This window comes from Rhodnius prolixus, unplaced genomic scaffold, assembly GCF_049639745.1.
Source record: "Rhodnius prolixus isolate KJV_2025 unplaced genomic scaffold, Rpr scaffold_9, whole genome shotgun sequence".
Lineage (NCBI taxonomy): Eukaryota > Metazoa > Arthropoda > Insecta > Hemiptera > Reduviidae > Rhodnius > Rhodnius prolixus.
This window is the reverse complement of record NW_027411604.1, coordinates 26,355,934-26,380,155: the sequence shown is the minus strand read 5'-3', so window position 1 is coordinate 26,380,155 and position 24,222 is coordinate 26,355,934. Positions and strand designations below refer to the sequence as shown.

Genomic DNA, 24,222 nt, shown 5'->3' with positions numbered 1-24,222 from the left:
GAATATAAATAAAAATTTTAAATAAATCAACAAAAATAAGACTAAAATATATCCAAATCACGTGGATAAGGAAGCATCGTTCATTACTTCATTACTTTCGATAACCTTCTAAAAATGACTATTTTTTATTTTTAATAATTTATAATTTTATAATATATAAATATTTCTTATATATAAAAATTTAATTTGACTTTTCTTGGAGTGTTCACCGAGATATATAGTCTTTAGATTAAAATAAACAAAAATAAAATAAATTGGAAGGTTACGCAATAAGAATGTTAGTATGGAGGAGGCTGCTGTTGGTACATATGTTGCTGTTGGGTGGGTTGCGGATTCCCTTGATGCTGCATCTGCCTTTGTAGTTGGGCAACAATTGCTGTTGAACTTTGTTGCTGTTGTTGTTGCTGGTTTTGTTGATGTTGCTGCTGTTGTTGCATTGCCATTAGTTGCTGTCTCATTCTTTGATTCATTTGTTGCTGAAATTAATAATAATAATGTAAAAAATAAAACTTCATACTCTTTAGTTTTTTTAAAAAAAAGTAAAACATATTACTTGGGTAAAATGTTGTTGTGTCTGCTGTACTTGTTGAGCTTGTTGCTGTTGATTTTGGGGCGCTCCGGGTCTGGTGTACGGTGGTGCCGGCTGGCTCTGACTCAATGGACCGCCCATCGAATTCATCGTCACATTTGGAGCTTGCTATTATTTTAATTATTGTTTATTTTATTTTTATAAACGCTCATTAAAGAAAAAAAATTCAACATTTTATATTCAAAACTTAAAACTTACTTGCATGTAGGGTGGTCTCATCCTTTGCTGGTATTCTGGTGTTCTCATTAAAGTCTGATCGGGAAACATCCCACTATTGCCAACCATTCCACCTCCTCCATAACCACCATAGTTTTGATTCATACCTTTAAGAACAATTGAGGTCAAGTTACAAAGCAATTTTGAAAATCTTGTACGGGACATTCCGCTTAAATTAGGATTGAAAATTTTTCTAAAGCGAATCACCCTTGTATTGGAAATTTTGGTAATTGCAATATTAAATTGTTATTAAAATTTACTAAATCGTTGTCATTGAACTGTACATGAAATTAATCTTCAGTAGGCTAACATAAAGGTAGGTAGGTCCACATGAAAAGCTCTGCTGCGCTTTGCGCAACTCTGAAGTGCTCTGATTTGGTAAAAATTGGAACAGAACCGAGAGGAGCAAGATATTCCCAGAAGTTGTCTCGAGTGAGGTGTACCGGGAGTGGACATTGCAGAAAAAAAGGCGTCTAAAGATTCGCGGGTATCTGAAACTGTAGTGAGCGAGCAAATGGAATGCAGGCAGAAACAACGCCCAAACTTGCCGAACACGAAAAACGTTTTTCTTCCGGCAACAAGTGGATAATGTTAGTCGGTGTTCAAAGTTGCAACAATGACGTGTCACAATTGCCTGTTTCGCTATGACGTTAATCAGAGGATGGTAATATAATTAAAGTAATATATCTTTTTGAATAATCAATTTAGGTGTACAGAATTGATTGGTACAGTTAGAGATTCTAAGTTTTAATTAAACAAAAATGTAGTTGCTCCAGTAAGTATTAAAAAATTATGCTCATCAATTAAAACAACCACTAATTTTCAAATGATTTTAAGGTAAGGAATAGAGTGAAATAAATCACTGAAGAACTTGCAGAACATCCGAATAATGGATCGTAATTAGACATTGTAAAATAAATTAATAAAAAAAGTGAATTTACCTTGTTGTTGCATGTTAGGATACATCTGCTGCTGCTGTGCAGGGAACATCTGACTACTCTGTTGAGTAGCCTGCATTGTAGTTGGTGGTCCTTGCATGCCTTGCATTTGTTGCCTTAAAAATAATAAAAATGAGAATTGCATCTAATAAAGATAACTGAATACAAAATTATTATTAGTTGTTCGATGATTTTTAAAGATAAAAAGTAGTACTGAGGAGAGTAATTTGACTAGAAACAAATGTACACCCAACATAAATGAATTTCTGGAAGTATCACAAAAAAAAGATGTCCAGTTTCTACAAATTTCTTCACAAAGATAAGTGATGAAACTATTTTTGGATTCTTCTTCTCTGATATGACATAAATGATAAGGTAAGCTTTTGTAACAACTTATTACTGTACACAGTAAGAACATAAGATTTAATAAGAATTCTGAAGCGTAAGGTGTTCAGTGTTAGAGCACTCGATATCTACGCAGTTATTCTCATTTCAAACCCAGCTGTCTGCTCTTCCTTGGAGCCTCTTTCAGTTCTGTCCGGTGATGGACAATGTTATCCGTAAGATTGGACACAGACCCGCATTGAACAAAAAAAAAAAAATAGGGTCCAGGCTCCAATGACCTCGGATGTTGAAGTTAAAAATTAAAAATAATTTTTTACCTAAACATTTGCTGTCTCTGTAAAGGTTGGAAATTTTGCATCTGTGGTTGATTTTGAGTCATGTATTGATTTGATGGTGCCAGCCGCATTCTTATCATACTTTGTAACGCCTGTTTACTTTGATTCACTCGTCCAGGACCAGTTGGATTCGCACTTTGTCCTGCAGCTGCAGCGGCCGCCGCAGCCGCTGCTGAAAAACGAATATAATAATTAAAATAAAAACAGTCAAAAACTTTAGAAAAGAAAATTAAAGTTTAAAGCAAATATTTTATTAAAAAAAACGAGACACAATAAAAAATTCAAGTAAAATATTTCTTTCTTTTGCTTAATAGAGAAAGAATTATGAAAGCTCAAAAAATAATAATAATAATAATAAATAAACAAAAAATTCAACTCATTGAGTTAAATGATCTTGTTCTAAGTAGAACTTTACCATTATTATAAATCACGTATTTTTTTACTACTATTAAAAAATATTGTGTTAAATTGAATGATTGCACGAATAGTTTTATTGTGAGACAATTAATTTCTTAAGGGCTTTGGATAATTGGATGTAATAAACAAACATATAAGAAGATTAACATTCGTTTAGGGAGCACACAAAGTATGCACATTATTTTGGGTCAATCAATCAGTAGAACTATCACATACGAGATAATTCGTACAATAGAACCGACTATCTTAAATGTGTAAGATGGCCACTAGTAGAAAGACGATACAGGTCTAGGAAATACGAGGGATAACATTATTAAGCACCCAAGAATGAAATATTGAAACTGGTTTCTCGAAAACTGGAGAGGTATTGTTTAAAGACTAATAAGAAAATTCTGAAATAAAGCTCTGAAAACTGAAAGACATTATTGATGGCCGCAGTTTTGATTTAGGCTACAATGGTTGGCTGAGACACAAAGAGAGTATTTCCTTTAAATAAAAAACTATTGGTTCGGCGTTCCGGACCGCTCTGATATCCTTCTTCAAGAACAGGAAATGAAATTTTTAAAAATGAAATTACAATACGATAAACCAAGTAAGCAATTATGTTACTAATAATTTTCTATTAAAAATACAATTGCGTTTCTTGGCCCCAGTCAAATATTACAACATATTGAACGAAATTACTGTTGATATGGTAAGCCAGTATACCTTGCTGCATCTGTTGTTGTTGCTGCTGATAATAAACTTGTTGAGGATGTTGCTGCTGTTGCTGATACGGAGGTGCTGCACCCCATTGTGGCGGTGGAGGCTGTGGGGCTCCTGCAAACATACTTGCTTGATTTGTTTGCGCCCCTGCAGTTGTTGCACCGTATCCGCTAACCATTTGACCCATCTGAGGTGCATTTGTCACTGGAGTTCCCTGCTAATTGTAAGGAATTTAAATTTATAAGAAATTTTCGTACACTTTCTGGATGTAATAATATAGAAATATAGAATTTTAAAATCCCTTACCTGAACATGCTGCATTCCGCCAACCTGAGGAGTACCTGGTTTTGGCTGTTTTTTCCTTCTAGCTGAAAGCGGTTGTTTACCAACAGTTCTTTTACCACCACGAGGACTATCCACAGAAGGTGGGGTACTATCATGCATTCCACCGGGGCCACCTCCACCTGCGCCTTTCATCTGAACGCAATAAACACAAGTACACTACATTAGGTGTGACCTATCTGTCCTTATCAGCTATGCTCGGATAAATAAAAAATAAAACTTCGACCTCGATACCGTTTGTATCCCTACAGAACAACTTCCTATTATATTTTAAAGAGGAACAAAAATTACATCAAAATTTCCTAAAAATCAGCATTTTTTAAGCCAGAAAAAAAAAAAATTACTGCATCAAGATGAAACCGTCTTTATTGACCTACTGATCCTTTCAAGTGATAAGAGAAAACCATAAATAATTTTTTTACACTCGCAGAGCGAAATATTTTATCTTAAGGGTAAGAGAAAGGTTCCTATGAACAGATAAAATGTAGAGGCTTTTTTAAAGACACTATCTCCAGATGACTACTACTACTAATCACAATCAGAAGAAAAACATGACATCAATTAGAAACATAAAATAATAAAGAATAGTGTTTGGGGTGTTAGAAAATTTTCATGAGCATTAGGGAACAGAATAATTTCAACCTAGGAATGTTGAGTAATTTCAACATAAGAATTTTTCACCAGTTGTTTCTTGCCTAAAAACAGGAATGACTTATTATGAATTATTTTCACCTAAAGGAGTCTTCACTAAATGAATATTGCAAGAAAAAAATCATTTGCGATCCAAATATAATGAAGTAGACCAATTTTTTTTAAATTCAATAAGTATTCATTAACTATTATTACTGACACACTTTGGTTAATAGTTACGTAATAAATATTATTAGAAAGAAAATTCAATGCACCAAACTGGACATGCAGTTAAAAGCATACACAAAAATTTAAATACTGCACACCGCAAACATCAAACAAACAAAAAATAAACATGTGAAAAATGCTTGTTGCCAGTAGAATATAAACAGTAGAAGAGGTCTGAGAATAATTGTTTGTTAAAATCAAGATAAAAATCTGTTTTAATTTTTTTAACCCAAAATTTTATTTTATTTTTTTTGGCAAAAATTAGAACATATTTTTAACATGGCTTTTTGTCCAAACAAAGATTCCAAAAAAATAAAACAAAACATCCTGTACACATGTGTCACCTTGTAGCTCAGTTTTTAATTAAAAAAAGAATAAGGTAAATAGAAAAAAATCAGCAGTTAAAAAACGTCAATAAAATGTAACGTAACTTTAACTGTGGGTTTGGACATGATAAGAAAACTATGACAAACCCTGGAATCTATTCCTCAGAAAAATCGCCATTCCTTTGGCTAACTAATCTAAACCAATGTACGAGATGTGTTAAATTTGATAAATTTTGTATCCAATTGTAAATAACTACGTTTACGAATGCAAAATATTTGTTTTTATAAGTATTGCTACCACGAAATACAATTCGTATTTCACAAGGTAGCGTAATATTTTTTGAATTCAAAAGTTTAATTTGAAAAAAACAATCAAAGAATAAGTCTTTTGTATGTTAAAATACAACAAAAACAAAACAAAACCAACATACAAAAATTACTGAGCTACAATTTCATTTAAAAAAATATATACATACGGGCTTTGGCGGGTCTATGTCCTCTGGCGGGAGAGGTAACGGTTCTAAATAATATTCTGGACTCTTCACTTGGGAATGTGTATGGCATTGTAACAAGCGATGGGTCTCTTCAAATGGTAAAAATCGACGCTCTACACGAATTGCACCAAACCAAGACCATGATAATGGTGTAGGATTTTTCTGCCCTTCTAAGATATCCCACGGTGATATTCTAAATTTTTCACTCACTTGTAAACCCTAAAAATTAAATTCACAATTTACATAAAATTAAGGATTAATATAAAATAAATTAAATTTAAAGATAAAATATTTCAAAAATTTGACGTTAATATATTGCCTATCTCTTTTGATATTTAAAATAATTTCAACTTTTTGCGCAGACAACAAAATTCCCTAATTAACCCTTCTGAAAATTAAAATAATCATGTACAGTTTTCAACACTATTTCTTTTTAATCGCAGGCGTTCCTCATTCTATCTAAAACCTTGATATTACATTTCTGGTCAATATTGCGGCAGTAGTGAGAAAGGCCTCATTTTGAGAAAGAGTCATCCTTATCAAAAGGGCTAAATATTCTTTTTGCAATACAAACTGCAATAAATAAAATAAATACGTGTCTACCGAAAGGCGCTGAGAACCAATCAATCAGTTCGCAGTAATGTTATCTACAGTTCGACTTGTTCTAGACACCTTTTTCCAACATTTTCTTTAAAACTCAAGATCCAACCCCATTACTGAAGCACCATCATCATCGTCTACCACTTTTTCCAGAGGTTTACGCTCCAAAAGGTTCAGCGGAACCGTGAAATACTGATTCCTCTCGACAGCCTTTCGAGGTTCCTAATTAAGTATTACACTACAATTAAGAAGTATATGTCTACACTAGCTCTTCTTGTTTCTAATAGTAGTAGTCAACTTTCGCAGACCAATCCAAATATCCTCTACTGTTTATTTCTTTCCTTTATATGTTCTTTGAGTTTCGCCTTCAACCAATTGCATTTGTAAAAGATTGAAAGGGATTGCCATTTTACATTGTACTAGGGTAAGTTTCAATCTAAATTATTACTCAGTGCACTCAAAATTAATTAAAGAATATATTGTCTAAATTCCTTTTAAGTTTAGCGAGAGAAGCACCTAAATCTCTCTTTAGAAGAAGTAACACATTTAATGGAAATGAGAATTTCATACTTTAAACTAACTTACATGTTTGTCAGATGAATCGAAAGCAATTTTATTACCCTTCATATCTGTAAAGTGACCCATATGGCCACAGGCTATTACTTCCGTTTGTTTCTTTGGCAATGGTAACAATTGCTTTATAAATTGAATGGACGGCGAATTTCTTTCACCGACTTCCTGTATTAAAAAAAATTAAAACAATACTCAATTATGAATAAATTCTAATTATTTAAACACAAACATCAAAGATAATTTAAAAGACATACTTTTTTAAGTTTCTTCATTAAATTTAGATAATGTTTCCGGTTTTCTTCACATTTTTCTGATTGAGAATCAAGAGTGGAATGAATCAAAGTTGCTAACATATCAATCACAGTGTTAAATAGTTCTCTAAAAAAAATAATAAAAAGAATATTCAATTCAAAATAATAGTAATAAAAATGAGACAGATAAATTCTTTGAATGAAAACATCAAGGACACTAACGAGTTATTATTTAAATCGATGACTCCATAAATAACTAACTGGACAAGAAGAATTGCCCAATCGGTAGATAAAGTGGTATTTCGTTGTATCGTATCAAACATACCACCAATTAAAGAAAATCGTAAAAGAAGAGCATCTTGCATTGCGTTACGACTTTTATGACTATCGCACATGTAGTTACGATCCTGTTGAAGCACAAGAAAAAATAAATTTAAATCTAAATATGTGCTTCTGAGTATTAATAAATTACTGATAAAACCATACCTCCTTTGCTATCTGTAAACACTGAGTAAGCTGTGTATGGAGGCTTGTAAGAAGACCTTCTCTTTGATCGTCCTGACCTTTTAGGCAAGTGAGTACAAGTGCTAAAAACGGTTGATGGTGACCCATCTGCGGAGCAGAACTAGACCTGGTTGGAGTACCACCTTTGTTAGTGGTACTTCGACTACTACTAGTAAACCAATTACAAGACTCCAATACTTGTCCTGCATTAAAAATTGATTGTACAAAACACATCATAATAATGACATATTACATTTTAATTTATAATTAATATAAGTGCAATTGTGGAACATATAAATGTATTTATAAATTTAGGAATATATTTTCCATAAATTGAATTTTACTGTACTAACCGGCAACTTTCAAAACACGCCCTTGCACACAACTGGGGAGCTTAGCCACCAAAGGCGCTACTAACCACATTGACTGCGACTTCGATTTACTGTTTTCCTCCCTACAAAAACAAACGTGAGAATCATACTTTCTACTTAAAAAATAACTTGCATTTTTTTAGTATCACATCCGCGAACATTTGTAAACCACCTCAAACAGAATTTGCTCATTTAAGGGTTTTTACCCGTTCAAGATAAAAAAAAGTTCACTTCATCTTTTAAAAATAACATTAAGTATAACAAACATTCCACGAAGGTACCGATAAATATTAAAACCAATAAAAGTCACAATTATCTTTTCTATGTATTAAAAACAATATACATTCCGCTTGCAGTCGTGAATTTAAATATCTAGATACTAAGCTTCCAAAATCTTCCAGAGGAAAAGAAAGCGAAACTAGAATTTAATTTCTCTTTGATTACATGCTGGATGCAGCTGATTAACAATCGATGACAACCAATTTTCCTTCTAATTTTACTTTCTTAAAAATAAACTCATTAATAAAAAAGCTTAAATGGCTATTTCTCACAGATCTTTTTTGTACATAGTATATCAAAAGTGAAAACAAGTACAAAAAAAAGTATAAGTTATAGTTTAGTTCAAATTAAAGAAATTTAGTAGAAATTGAAACTACATATTTAGAAAATATTGTTACAAAGTGAAAAATTTAAACAATTTTTAAGTTGGAAAAAATACAAATTTACTTACTTGGATGATGAATTAAGATTGAAAAGATTGATAGCAGCTTTTGCAACATTTTCTAACCATTGATTAAGATCTGGAGAATTTGTAGGAAACTGTTTCAACATCAACTGCATATCAAGCCAAGAAACTCTTAACGTCCATAATTCCAAATTCTTAAAATAAATTATCAACATAAATCACCTACTAACAAAACTTTCAAGTATTTATTACGATATTTTTCCAAAAGTTACCTCTAATATTTTTGTTATCATGGCTTTTTGATCTAAGTTTGCGTCATTCGGCACAGGTTGGTCAGGGTAACAGATCATATGTAGCAGCCTTTGTGCCTAAAATTAATTTACTTTAGGAAATATTTAATTATAAATACTGAAGAAAACAAAGCTAAAAGAAAATAACCTGGATTCGAGAAAAATCCTTCGTTATGGTTACATTTCCAGGTAATCTGTTTACTTTAAAAAAGGGAATTTTAGCAGTCTTAAAAGACTAATGGGCAACAGAAATGAACAAAATTTTCACTGAAATGAAATAAATTGGTCTAAAATGTACATGTAGTAAATGAACTTTAAAATAATTACTGAATCTTTTTCCAAAGCTTCAAGTAGATCTTGTAAAGGCGGATTTAGTCGATTTCTCTCCGTCAGATTACCAGAAATATAACAAAGGAGAGTAACCTTAAGAACTTACCGCTATTTTCAATTTGAGATATTTATTACAATTCACACATTTTTTTTCTCATGCATGGAGCGTGACTAAAAAATAAGTTCTCTTTGAAATCGCGATTAGATAATTTTACATGGCTACAATTGTTTCTCTTTCAAGTAGATATAAAATAAATAAATAAATAATAAGTTAACCAATGGACTTTAAAAACACTTCAGAGTAATTCAATAGAAAATTCAATTAAACATTGAAAATTTGTCGATATCAAGAATCCGTTTGCTTAAGGATAGATACAGTCTCGTTGCAGTTAGAGAGCTCCAAGAATTGGAGCTAAAGAATAAAAAAAGTCATTTCGTGAAGCTGCCCAATTACGTCGTTTATTTATTATTTTAATTCGAAATAGCAATCTTTAACATCAACCATGAAAAACTTATTGGCACTCGTACAAACCTGTTTAGCAGTAAGCATGCTGTCTAACATCATTTCTGGTGTACACAGATCTTCAGGCTTCTGAAGGCAACGTTCTAATATCCATTCTTCACTACACAATTCTTTTAAGACGAGTTGGGCCAATTCTGATAGACCACCATTGTTAGATACATTTGTTCCACTGCAAGATACGGTTACGTATTGAGGTAAACAGGAAAAGTAAATGAAAAAAGCATAACTTGTGAGCCAATTAATGAATTTTTACCTCAACTCCATTAATAGATCATCCCTGGAAGCGGATGTGCCAAAATCAGATGTACCAAGTATATGGCTGATACTCAGTTCCCCCTGACCACTGGGAGGCGTCATTTTATGTGGTTTCACTTTACCACGATTTCCTCGTCCAGCAGTTACATCACCAACAACAAGAATTGCCTACAAAATTACGACAAAAAGAAATTTATTTTAAAGTCAAAATTTTCCAATTAAAATATATTATTTGATATAACCTTCAGTACTGCAAGAACAGGCCCAACTTTAATGTTGTTATGTGCGGCAGCTAATAGATGTCTATCACAACTTAAGCGGAGACTTGTTCCAGCCGATCCGGATACTGGAAGTGGATGTGGTGAGGTTCCAACAGAATACATACCAGGCTGTGGTACCTCAGATGTTTTAAAAAGTCTCAATAAAAGGTGGCATGTGAGACGAGCCCCAGCTTCTGCGTCACCGTCCGCGTCGCCACGCCCTTCATTATACACAGTCAAAAGTGATGGTAATGCCACATGAGCGACAAAATCTTCAAGAGAGAAACAGTGACGCGCTAGAAAAGGGAAAAATCACAATGTAATCATGCAAGGATTTAATTTTTATTGTGGATTTGAAAATGGGTTCGGTGGGTACACCCATTTATGGTATAACTGATACGTTATGCAACGTTAATTTCAAATTTTGTAAATTATTGTCGTAGCTCACAACCACATATTTTTGTAGCAAAGTTCAGAACCATATTCCAAACCAATTACACAATTACAAAATCAACTTGCAGGTGGAAAATTCTTAACTCACCTACTAATATTGATGTGAAAACTGCCAAAGAATTATGTATAGTTAGATTGTGAATATCCACTTGACGGAAAATGTCTAAATAAGAAGGACTGTTTGTAGATACACACAATGCTATTAAAACACCTAAAAAAAAAACCGAATATATATTATTCAAATTACAGTACCTTTTGTTTTCTTTTTTACAAAAATGAGTCGTAAATTTAAATTTGTGCACATGATCTTACCTAACCACTCAGATGACAACATATTACACATAGCAGTGAGTTCTGCACACAAGTGGCCAAGATCATTTAATCGATCTATGTCAGTAGTGGTACAAACGCCGATAATAGCGTTACAAACAAATGAATAACGATTGCTGCAACTATCATTTAGTTGTCTCACCCAGGCTGGTTCAATTTTCACTGAAATTTATATTTAGTTTCATCAATTTGGAAAAGTTAAATTTACAAAAACAATTCTAACATTTCAAACAACTCTAATGACTTTTTCTTTATTTTTTATTTTTTAAACTTGTAACTTCAGTGAGAAAAACAATTAGCTAAAAACCAAAAACATTTTTTCGGTAAAGAGTCACTAATAAATAATATACTTACTATGGCGACGAACCCCGTTAACAACATCTGCCATAAAAGGTGTTGCCGCTTGATTGCCAGATTGTGAAGGTGTTTGGGATGCATACAATGCAGCTTTTATTTTAGGATAAGCGTTGCTAAATGGTTCAGCACCATGTGGCCTTGTTTTCAACAAACTGCATGCTGCATACAGATCATACAAGTGGGATAGAACGCAGCGCTCTGCGCTTGAACAGTCTGCAGGATTGGAAATATGCTTCACAACACGGCATAGTCCTTCAAACACAGCTACCGTCTGCTCCCCGGATACTAGTAAAATGAAAGGATACGATGTTTTAAAGTTATAATTTTATTTTTAGCAAATGATGCTGACAGAAAAATAAATTTGCAACATTAAAGTTGATCTATAATTGAGATGAAAAGCGAATGAAACAACCAAACAACCTAGTAAATAATTAGATATGTTCCCAGCGTGGCCGTATTGATCACTTATGTATGGTTCGATAGTCTGTTAATATACCAGAAAGAAATTCATTACCTTCATCGCAATCTACCGTTAAGAAAAACAGTAGCACTAAAACATTCATTCTCTTATACAACGGTCTCAAGAATTCGCATTTCTAAGAAAAACTAAGGAAGTCTGTAAATTTGGCAATATGACAAAAGAAGTTTGAAGTTCTAAACTGCACAAACATTCCCTTAATTTAATAAAGTAAATGGAAATCTGACTCACATAATAAACAGCAGTGATATCTTCTCAAAACACCAACTATATACAGTACCAAGCCTGTAGTATATGACCTAATCAGATTAGAATTTTTGGCGGTTAATTGTGCTTCTACTTCAGGAATTTCTTTTAAAATCTGAAACAAACAATCTTTATAGTATTTCTAGAGGCTAAAAAACGAGATGATCAAACAATTAAAAGTGTAAAAAGTGTATTACCTGTATACAAACATCAATTAGACCATAAATATTTAAAGCTAACTCCATGAGATCAAATAAAAAGGCAACATGTTCTGGAACGGGAAGGTAATTGGAATTTCCTACGAAATTAAATAGAAAATTGTAAATATATAATATGAATAATTTGTTAACATTTTAATACATTTTAATTATTAAATATTACCAGATGCAAAAGAACTGATCATTTCCAAGACTGTCATGGAACACTGCCATGTTACAACATGTTGGTCAAAGAATGATAAGTTTTGAACTCTAGCGGTCGTGGATTCAAAATTAAATTCATTTCTGGAATGCTTTTTTACTTTTCCTCCTGAAATTTATTTATGTTTGTAGTTACAAAACTACAATGTTTGTAGTTTTTAAGTAAAACTTTAATTAGTAAGAGATTTTTTTTTTTTACCTTCAGCCACATCGATACTGAATTTCTTTGAAAATAATTTACAGATATCTTTACTGGTTCTTTTAACGAGATGTCTAGCTTCATCACGCACTCGGCCAACTCCATACAATAGTACATGCCTTTGGTTGCATTCGTGTGAACAACTTTCATCCTGCAAAAAATACGTTTTTTAAACTTGAATGGATTATTTATTTTTATCACAAAATATTGATTTCACGAACATATAAGTTATTCCAGAATGCCACTTTTTGTGGATAATACTTTGAAGTTATTAGTCACAAATTATTCTAAGAACTCACCTGAGGTAACGGAAAATGCGTAGAATAAAGAAGATGTCTGGATGGTTTTCCTCTGTGATCGGCAGATATATGAGGATCAGAATTTGTATCCATTCCAGTGACATGACCAATACCACCAGATACTAATGAGCCAGTTACATCCTTTGGTGAGTCTGGTGCATCCTACGTTTCGAAATGAATTCTTTAAAAAACTCTTTAACAATTAATTAAACATTTTAAGAGGGTAATATGAATTACTGAGAAGTAATAATAGTTCACAGCTAAATCCATTGTAAGCACGTATTGAATAGAAAATATTAATTTAAAAAATAAATAAAAGAAATAGGAAAAGATCAATGAACCAGTGCTTCTTAACAAGAAAGAAAATTATTTGTATAACCAAATGACCATGCAATTTGTAGTTCTGATTACACAATGAATTATTGCTAATTTCCTCATGCAATAAAAATGAGAAATTGTGAGATAGTATAGAATTACAAGCTCCATATCTAATATTAAAAAAAAAAGTAATAACTAAAACTTTCTCGTAAAAAAAAAGGTCCGAAGTTCTTACACAACTTACTGTTACAACAATTTTCATAAGTTAAGGAGTTCTTTAGGTTTTCCTATGAATTTCGACAATATTTTTAGTCTCCACTCAGGATAAAACCATATAGGTTGACAATGCAATGGCTTACTTAAGAAGGGTCAACCGGAACCCTCATAAAATTAAATTTCATGGAAAACCGTTAAAAACCACACTGGCAGAAAGAGTAACTGGTTTCAAGGATTCACTGGCTTAGATTTCAATAAAATCGTAGAAAATGCAAAGAAAAAATGTCTGATCACGTTATAGAAATTTTAGCAATTCATTTAAACCTTGTACACAATATCTAACAGGCACGACAGAAAATTACACTAAAAAAAAACCTCCACCAAAACTGCTCGAATAACTAGGAACATTTCTAATAAACTTATAACATCAGTATACCACAGAAAGTAGAAACTCCATTTAGGAATGTAATACTTCCGTTCACAAACTGGACCATCAGCTTATTGACTCCCCTGTACTAATTATAAAGTTTTCTTAGAAAGATTTTTGATTTCTGAGATATGCTGATCACAAACTGATACACACATACACAATTTCTAAAATCAACTTTTTCAGAGCTCAGTGGAATCCTTAATGTGGATTTCCACTGAAAAATTAAATACAAAAAAATTATCCAAGATCGCAATTATAATAAAATAAATAAAAGAAAATAAAAGTAGAGCAGAAAAATTTAAGAAATTCTATAAGTGCGGTAGTCATTAATATTTATTTATAATGAAATAAATTATTTGCCAATATATGTTCATACTCTGAAAATGCATTTTGACTATTTAATTAAAGTTTTTAATATGCCTGAATACAGACTACCTAAAACAGTTGCAACCCAAATTGTTGAAAAAAAGATATTCTGGTTCCAGGATATAATTAATCTTTGCGATAAATATAAAATAAATTATAAAGTAAGTTTAAACGATACACATGGTTGGAACTCAATTTTTAAAGAAATCCTCGATTGTAACAGGTTATATTTTGTAAATCTACACAAAGAAAGAATTAGATCATATGAGTTATACCCATTATATAGGGATTTAAATTTCGATTTGGGGAAGCGACACTATTTGCAGAGCGATCTCTCTCTCTCCGAGGTGCGTTGGATTATAAAGGCTCGGGCTTCAACATTAATTTTAGGTAAACCTCCTTATTTGCAAAATGATGATGAAAATAATTATTGCCAATTATGTAATGAAGCAGTGCTGGATGGGACTTACCACTTCATTGCGGTCTGTGTTAGACTTGCGGAGATGAGGATGAAATATTTTAATAAGCCGCAGCTTTCCGGAGAGAAGATGATCGCTTTGCTGAATGGTGAAGCTTGGAAGTTGTTTCAGAAATATTGCAAAGATGCCTACAACAGTATTTCCCCAAAATGATTTTACCCAGATTATTGTATAATTGTTTATTGTTATAATTATTTTTAATTTTCTTTTTTTTTATATTATTTTATTTTCATTTATGTTAATGGAAACTGTTGCTTGAGTTTGTTTTTATTTTCCTTGTCTTAATGTTCAGAGATTTTTTAGTTTTGTTCCAGAAGTAATTATTTTCTTTATGATTCAATGTATTTAACGACTCCACCGACGGTTATACCATGGTGCTGTCTTTATATTTGATATTTTGTTGTTTACTCTTTTTTTCTTAATGTATGTACTTAAAGTAAATAATAAAGACTAAAAAATAAAAATATAAGTGCGGTAGTCTTTTTGAGAAAACATTTTAAGAGCCAAGTGATGTGTCCTGTAACAATACTCAAACTCAATGATAATAGAGGAGAAGGTATTGCTGGAATAGGGAACGAATTGGTTCCCTAGATAGTACAACGCATGCCCTCGCCACTGCAGAACAAGGATTCTCTGGCCCGCTCTTGTATTTTTAAACCATATAAGCGGCCTTTGATCCATAAAGATCGCCGGAGTTCAAAAAACAAAGCAATCGCGATCAGAGTAACAAATAACCAAGAGAGGAACTAGTCCAATTCAATCATGTATTCTGTACAAGAAAAAAATACTTTCATACATAGATCTTGACAGTCTTGCTAAAGTATACTCTCACAATTACGGATTTTACATGCAAAGATGTTCTTTTTTTTTGGAATTAGTTCTCTGCTTTAAAGAGTATACTATTTTGACTATAATTGTGCAAAACATGCAGCATGCATTCATGCAAAAACACTAACAAACAAATTGCCCGCCAACATATATTAGTTAAAGACATAAGTTAGACGGACCATCGAGTTTTGATGTTCCACTTTGATGGTTTGCAGCAGTTTGTCAAGGTCGTCATCAATTTTACTGTCATCGTATTCCATTGCACGACCGTGTTCCTGTAAAACGGATAGACAAGACAGAGAAAGAGAGAGAAGCGAAATTAAGCGTGGGACGATAAACACAATAACGAGCGCCGCGCGCTGCAAAATTAAATTAAAATAAATGTCTGTCTTACCTGCAATTTATTTGGCTTGAGATCAAATAAGGCTGTAGGATCGCTATCTAAATGTATTTGGGTAGTTGGAGTTTCTATAGATTTATTACTATTAGGTGGTCTGCCGGGGGTACTGTTTGGATTAGTTGTGGCTCCTACAATACGTGAAAAAGTTGAAAGAAGAGGTAGAAGCAGATAAACATCCAAAGGTAAAGTAGTCTTAAACGTAAGTTTTAAGGATTCAGTCTCACTACTTAAACCATTATTACTATTTTTCTACAAAACAAATAAAAAACATAATTTTCCAAAAAAAAATTACCATTTTGAGGATTTATTTGTAAGAGGTCGCCTCTCGATATAAGAGTACACATATATGCGTCATGAGAAAAAACGTCATGGCGAACTAATTCAGAGAACAAGTGTACCAAATTCGTAAATGTAGTTCTATTGGCAGGCGAATTATTGGTTTCATCTGAAAGAAATTGCAATTTTAAAAAACTATTTTTTTCATTTATAACTTCATTATTTTTTAAGTATCTAAAGTAGTAAAAGTAAAGTAATTGTCTACTGTTTCAGGCGGGCTTTATGTCCAAGTACTAATTAGGTGTCGGTGGACGAAGGCGACTAGCTAACATACTTTACTGTAAATCTCTCATATTAATCATTAAATAAAATCCAAGGCCTAAGATCAGGAATCGAACCCACTACCACATTACATATTAGCTTTACAGGTCTCGCCTCTTTATTAGGGCGTCTAAATTCTTTACATAGAAGCTGAACGCACTCAGTCTTCTAGAAAGATTTTTTTTATTTGCGAGATAGTTGAAGTTTTTGAAATGAGTTTGCCAGGAATAATATATTTTAACTTTTTGACCGGCTTATACCATCAAGTCAGCAGCAATAATAATTAGCTATTTATTGCGGTAAGTATATAGCTTAAAGATTTCTGTCATCTAGTGGAATGGAGTTTGACTTATAAGGTACTTCTTCTAAGTATGGTAAGTCTTTTATTCATCTTTCTTATCTCTTCTCTTTTCCCCTCTAACACAAACGTTCGTTTGAATCACAAGCACACATCGTTTCGTGCTCAAAGGTCTCAAAACGTAGGTCACAAAATTTAATTTCGAAATCATGGAATGTGATTTTTTTCTTAAATGCATTTCCATAACTGCGATAGAGTTCCAAATTAAAATTTTTATTATTTAATTGTTCTCGAAATAATTTTCAATTAAATTCAGAATGCTTTAACTCTAAGTCGAAAATATGTCACGATCGCAACATTTTCCTTATATAGTGAGAGAAAGTCGTAAGAACAGTACTGATGTTAGTGCAAGAAATATCAGAAACCTGTGGTCAAAAAATATTGTAAGATTAATAAGCAATCCAATGATTAATAACTATCAATACTTCTGAGTAAAAGTAACATGTTAGATGTAAAATAAACAGCTATACCAAGAACAGGAGCATCATGATCTAGGAACTTCATAAGCAAAGGTTGGAAGACTGGTAAACCGGGTGCAACACTGTTAACAGAATCTTTGTCTTCACCATTGGCTGAAGATTCTGGTTCTTGTAGTACTTGATTATTCCTTCGTTCTAGTAGTTTAGCAACAGCTATAGCCCTATGTTCTCCATATCTTACACCACTTACTGCCCACCAACAAAGTAAGTTTACTATTGGTTCGTCTTTTTCAACTTGCTAGAAAATTCATTAAAGTGAAAAACAAATATAATTGAAATTTGTAAATATTACAAAATACACCTATATATAATTATTTAAATAAAATAAAGAATATCTTACATAATTTGGCTTTTCTGGAGGATTAGGAAATATACTCGCATATAAAGTGTCCAAAGAATTATTTGTATCTACTTTATAAAATGAGTGTCTGTCTAAAGCATCTAAAGCTGTTAAAACTCTTTGTTTGGTTACTCCTGCACAAGTCTGCTGCCACTTATCACATGACCATCTATTTTCAGCCGCTTGACTTCTTTGTTTAATCATTTCCTCAGCCATTCTTAATTGATTTCTAAAAAAAAATTTAAGAGAAAGTGAATTAAAAATAATGTAATGTTTTCCTACAAATATGTCTGTTACAAAATTTAGGCAGTTAAGTCAAGAAGTTAAATTCATTTAATTATGCATTATGAGTAAATTATGGAATTGCACCTTCAAATTCCAAGAGCGCTAAATGTTCGTGAAAAATTACTCAGAAAATATTTACGAGACGAAAAATTATGTTCCAAAATATTTTGATTCACTTAATTAAACTACTAGTTATTTTTCTAAATATGTATGTTTTGTTTGCTTCATGCAAATACTTTTTGTTTGCAATATATGTAAAGATAGACAACTAAATTTTAATATCAGTGAACTTTTAAAATTATCTCTTGAATTTTGGGAATTTCCTTTAATTTTTACTTTTTAAAATTTAATGTATCTGAGTATTGTTAATATTCGTAGATAAATCTTCATAAGTACTCTTTGTTAATTGTTAATTGTTTGAAATAATAATAGCCAACTGACTCGACTAGTCTAAACAATAAACCCCTCTGGTTAGTTTAGTTTAAGAGAAAGTGAATTACAAATAATATAAATGTTTAAACATTTCTGAACTAAAATATCAATTATATTAATTTAATATATAAAGTATTTTCATACACTTGAAAATACTCAGATTGTAAAAACCTAGTAAAAATTAAAAAGTAAAAAACCTGAAACTTTCAATAAACTTATATGTTATGACCTTCAAAGAAAATTATTATTGCTCTTCTATAATCTTCTCTAATTATACCTGATATGTGGATTTGCGTTTCTCTGTGGCATAGGCAGCGCCGTAGGAGTACATGGTAAGTGATCAAGGGGAGAACCATTAAGAACTGAGGTAGATTTTCCTTCTCCAAGACTGTTCCAAACAAGTGCAGTAGGACATTCCAGCGTAATAACCTGTTCCAATAATTTTCTACTTCAAAATGAATGGAATTCAAATGTAAACTCATATGTTAGAGTAAAATGGGTTAAATCTATTTTGGGTTTATAACATCTAAAGTTAAGATTGATTATTTCAAAGTGTATACCTGAATAATGACAGAAAGTGCTAATATGACGTCTTTATGATGTGGGCAGTTCAGATATTCGTTAAAAGTAACCGCAGCGCTATTATTGGCATTAGTGCTGTTATTTTGAGGTTGAAGTCTTTGACAAAAATATCATGGATTTCAAGTGTCAGAATTGTTAAAACAACTTTTAAAGCAATGGTAAAATAAAATTACACTTACTGGTTGTGATTTGGACTATTGGGTGAAACCCCACCGTGTGCTGGCGTAGCCGAAGATGAAGAAGCTGAGCCTTGACAGAGCAGTGCCAATCGATGAACACATACTGTAGCCAACTTTCTAGCAGCTAATTCATTTTGGGTAAATTCTTCTAGATATTGCAACAAAACTGGAATCACTAAACGAAGTGACCCATCTTCAGTAGTAGGTAAATTTTTATAACGGTCAAGCAGATCAAGAGTCCACTGAATCAACTCATGCCGATCTACTAAGCCTTCCTGTAATAAATAAGAAAAATAATACGAACAATGAAATTTCTGAGAATAATTTATTAAAAATCAATAAGATTCAAAATCCTACCTGATAAAGGTATCTTGTAAGCTGGATGTTATAATGCCAAAGTTTTAATGCTAATTTCTGGTCATCTGTCATAATTGTTTGCGTGCTAGATTGGTAAAATTCTTGCAATTTCAATAATTGCTCTTTGAGAAATTTCAGGAGAGTCTGAGTCCATTCTGGCAAATTTAAAAATAAATTAAATACTTATTCGAAAAAAAAATACTATTCGATAGGATCATGACACATTCTTCACCTTGGGTCGGATCTGGAAGCTGCCGCTTCTTCATTTTCGCTTCTGTTACAGCAACAGTATAAGCGGAACTCAGTTTTATAAACCATGCTGCTCTTAACAAGGGCACTTGAAAGTCACAAAGTAGCGGAAATATGTCCTCTTTTTTATTGAAATTAGGGGCCTACACATAGAATTTAGTCAAGAGGGAGAGGTTATAATAATAACGTAACAATCGATCTTGGTTAAGATAAAATCTTTAATAAATAATACCTTTTTTGATAAAGCTAGAAGCGCTTTGTTGCCAGCTAAATCTTTGAACCATGCTTCAACAGCAGCTTTGGATCGGTTTGTCGCAGGCCAAAAATTGTCTTTGGGATTAATTTGTTGTCTTTTTCTTCCAGAATCAGGTAACGTGTTAATTTCTTCTTTTATACCAAGTATTCCGCTATAATAGGCACCAATCTAAAAATTCATTTGAAGAGATGTATAATTTTGTCTTCATTTATGAAAATTCGGAGAGTAACCACCTTAATAGTCAATTAAGAAATGATCATGTTTTCAACTTATAATGCAGAATATACCTTCTAGATCCTAGAAGTAGCAAAGAATTAGCCAAAACCTTCAGGAATCTTGACGCCCAGAGATTTTCCTTATACCACAAACAACTCATTCAATGATACCTTCAATACTCTACCTGATACATGGCTACCTGCCTTCTTCTTAGATGTTTTTGGTTCACAAAAAAAAAAAATTCTAGCTCAACATCACACTCACATTTATAGATTTCATATTTTATAGACGATTACATTCTATGAACAATGCGAATGCTTAAGAAAGCAGATACTACAGATCTTTCAAGTCGGCATGGATTTGGCTTAGGAGCCTCTTCATCTATAATCTAGGTTTCGGAACAAAGTATAATTCAATGCAGACCGGTGATTATAAATTTTATGACGTAAAACTACTTATAAAAATTGGATTTTCTGTCATTCAGTTGACAGTACATTTACTATATTTTGCAAAATCTTTTTAAGCAGTGAAATTGACTTAAGTATGCACTTATTAAAATAAAAAAAAAAAACAGTATATATATATATAAAGTTTTTCTCGATACCGTAAATCACGACAAGTTATGGCATAAATTATACAATCTGGGGATAAGCCGTAAATTACTGCAGATAATGAAAGTATTATATGATAATGCCGTGATGCTTATATCCGATGAATCCTATAATTCTGCTGAAATCCCGGTCTCGGAAGGAATTTTACAGGGAGAAGTTTTGAGCCCAATTTTTTTTTCTCTTTTTACTCACAATATTGTCCAAGTGTTTAATAATTCCGTGGGAATTCCTTTGTACAAAAACAGAGATCTACAAATATTACTATACGCAGACGATATAGTTTTGTTCTCTCCTACTTGGATTGAGGCTCAAAGAAAGTTAAATCTATTAAAAGAGTACTGTGATGAAAACTTGTTGAAAGTGAATATTAAAAAAACAATAACAATGGTGTTTACTAAATCTGGAACATTTGCAGAAAAGAAACTTCTAAAGTATGGAACTGAGCCCATAGATTATCAGAATAAATTTATTTATTTAGGAGTCCCAATTGCTTCATCTGCTAAATTTATAAAGGCCACGGAGTACTTTCTGGGGAAAAATATGGCTGCCACTCAATCTGCCCTAGCTCTTTTAAAATCATGTAGAAGCGATAACTGGGAAACCAAATGTAAACTTTATGAAGCAATTTCTGAAAGTGTTCTCTTGTACTTGTCAGAGGTTTGGGCATGCAGATATTCGGATAAAATTGAGAAGGGTCAATTAAGATTTTTTAAATTGCTGCTACATTTGCCTAGAAGTACTCCCAACCATTATGTTAGAATGGAATGTGGAAGAGTGCACTTACAATTTAAAGTTTTCAGCAGAATGTTAAGTTGGTGGCTTGCTATTTTGAAAATGCCTGATTATAACCTCTCTAAAATGTGTTTTCTGAAGCAATTAGATTTGATAGACAATTCAGGCATGCCATTTAATTGGGCAAGAGAGCTGAAACATTATCTTTCTTGTATCGGTTTTGACAACGTATGGCAATCACAGAACTTGAAACTAGTTGAAGAAAAATATAAGTCTATTTTAACGAGTTTTAGAAATAATCTAGTAAGTCGTGATGTTGAAGCCATTGTAAATAGTAGATATAATCTTAATTATCGCAATCTAAGTACCTATGATCTAGACGAGCCGCATCTTAAGGTAAACATGCATATAAGCAAGCTTAGGTTGATAGTGCAGTTGCGACTTTATAACAAAAAAATGTGTCGCATACATTTTAATAACCAGTACTATCAATTTGATGCAGATTTAACTTGTCCTCTCTGCCAATTACAAGCACCAAATGACTTATTTCACTTTTTATTGAATTGCCCGGCCTCATCATCACACAGGACTAAATATTTAGAAAAACATTTTTCTGCGACCCCAGACTACGATAAATTTATTTCATTATTAAGTTTTTCTATTAATACGTCGGAAGAGAAAATAAAAGATATATACTTGTTTTGTACCGAAAGTTTTAAATTAAGAAATTCTTTATTATCTTAATGTTATTGGTTAATTATTATTGTAACTTCAAGAAATCTCCTGTCTCTCTCTCTTTCTCTTTATTTGTAATTCTGCTTTTTTGCTTGTTTTTCTGTTTTTTTGTTTACTTGTTTTAATTCATGTACATAAGTAACATACTACTATTTTGTTAGGTAAGGAAAGTGTTCTAATTTCAATTTATTTTTATTTTTACTTTAATTAATTTTGTATAATTATAACAAAAGTATAATTTTATGTAATTTTCCATATGTAGCCAACTCCCTCTGTATGCCTAACGGCATAAACAGAGTAAATAAATAAAATAAATATAAAGTTTTTCAATGGACGTAACAGGAATTTTTTTAAGCATGTCTTCAAGTAAATATAAAGAAGAACTGAGGATAATGTGTGTCAAGCATAAATTCCTAGAGACAACTCGAAATAGACAAAAATAAATCATTAAATGAATTCCTTATTTTGTATACCTTCGAGGCAGAAACATTGCAGTTACGAGCTGAACCAAATTCGTCCGAAAGTTGAGGATATGAGGCAAATCCATGCTTGACATTTGCAACAGTCAACTCATCCTGGAAGAGAAATACGTACTGTTATGTAGATTTGACTAAAATTCATCTAATGATTTAGCTACATTTTTTTTGTTACGATATTTTGTATTAACAATCAAAAAATATTTATAGGACTTTCTTCAGCTTGGTTTGTATCTATCTACCTTCACATTGTTTTCAACAAAATTTAATTTATGATAATCGAAATGAGCTTAAACGATTAGAAGTAATTTTGAATTATGATTTATTCAAAAGCATAAATAATGAATTTGTTCTCATATAAAATAATACAAATTCAGATAAGGCGAGGTAACTAGCTATTAAAATGAAACTATCCCCAAATTAATTTTTCAGCCAGAGTTTTAAGTTAATGAGTTAATATTAAAATGAATGCCCCCGAAATTTCGCACGTATTGGGAAAATTAACATATTTGGAATATTTAACACAAAGGTTGCCTACCGGTTAAAAAAAGAAGTAAAAAAATGAATATCATCAAAGTATATAAGTTCCGAAATCAGAATAATTCTTCATTAAATGTATCAAACGTTTTATGTTGCTCATTGTAATTATTAATTCGATGATAACTAATACAATAATTGCTATTTTTTTTTTTTAGAAATATTACTTAGGTACATCATGATTCCAACACAGATGTTTGTTGAGTTGCAAGAAACAATATTGAAATCAGGGAAACTAGTTTTTGGGTTTAACAATTTATAAAGTAATCACAAGCCTGGAATAATTATAAACATATATCAAAATGTTAAATATAAAAATAGTACATTTTTTATTTACACGTACCTCTTTTTGTTTTGGTTCTTGAGGATAGACATCGGGCGGACCTAGTCGAGATCTTTTTAAAGATCTTTTCTCGTAGGAAAATGCTTTCATAATAAATTAAATAGTGACAATTGAATACACTAAAGATTTCTATGTTAAATAACGTATCAAAGTTACATTCGGTAAAATGGGAAATAAATAAAAATGATAAAAAAATATATAATTTGAACCTATGTTTAGAGCCATCCTCTAAATAAAGAAATATTTACAGAATAAACTAAATTAAATTGAAAGATTTGCAGCGTTCATACCATGTTTACATACACAGACACACACTCGTACCACAAGCTTACGTACTGGATAGTGGATATTGGAATTGAGCAGGGATGTTGCGTTAACGTCAAAGGAGCAACTTTTGAAATGACAATTAATGCAAAGAGAGAGTGACTGAATT

The 24,222-nt window shown here is 31.9% G+C and overlaps 1 protein-coding gene across 7 annotated transcripts; it reads right to left on the bottom strand.

Annotated features, from left to right (window-relative positions):
- Positions 1 to 136: 136 nt before the first annotated feature.
- kto (mediator complex subunit kohtalo) lies at positions 137 to 24,105 on the bottom strand. Of its 7 annotated transcripts, none has more exons than XM_074127730.1 (39): positions 23,790 to 24,105; positions 22,907 to 23,008; positions 20,116 to 20,307; positions 19,867 to 20,026; positions 19,635 to 19,789; positions 19,278 to 19,552; positions 19,077 to 19,194; positions 18,794 to 18,945; positions 17,800 to 18,028; positions 17,451 to 17,697; positions 16,318 to 16,470; positions 16,020 to 16,153; positions 15,805 to 15,900; positions 12,989 to 13,150; positions 12,690 to 12,840; positions 12,453 to 12,599; positions 12,269 to 12,369; positions 12,057 to 12,186; positions 11,345 to 11,632; positions 10,973 to 11,152; positions 10,749 to 10,871; positions 10,190 to 10,503; positions 9,946 to 10,115; positions 9,702 to 9,861; positions 8,822 to 8,917; positions 8,595 to 8,743; positions 7,847 to 7,947; positions 7,476 to 7,696; positions 7,212 to 7,396; positions 6,993 to 7,116; positions 6,751 to 6,903; positions 5,548 to 5,784; positions 3,852 to 4,046; positions 3,549 to 3,762; positions 2,406 to 2,595; positions 1,747 to 1,859; positions 788 to 912; positions 554 to 697; positions 137 to 476 (listed from the first exon to the last, which is right to left on the bottom strand). In XM_074127730.1, exons 1-39 carry the CDS (start codon positions 23,877 to 23,879, stop codon positions 279 to 281), a joined length of 6,474 nt encoding a protein of 2,157 aa, XP_073983831.1. In that variant the 5' UTR covers positions 23,880 to 24,105; the 3' UTR covers positions 137 to 278. The 7 variants fall into 7 exon arrangements, with proteins under 7 accessions (XP_073983831.1, XP_073983833.1, XP_073983832.1 ...); XM_074127732.1 differs by having other exon boundaries at positions 2,406 to 2,592; XM_074127731.1 differs by having other exon boundaries at positions 3,549 to 3,759.
- Positions 24,106 to 24,222: the final 117 nt, after the last annotated feature.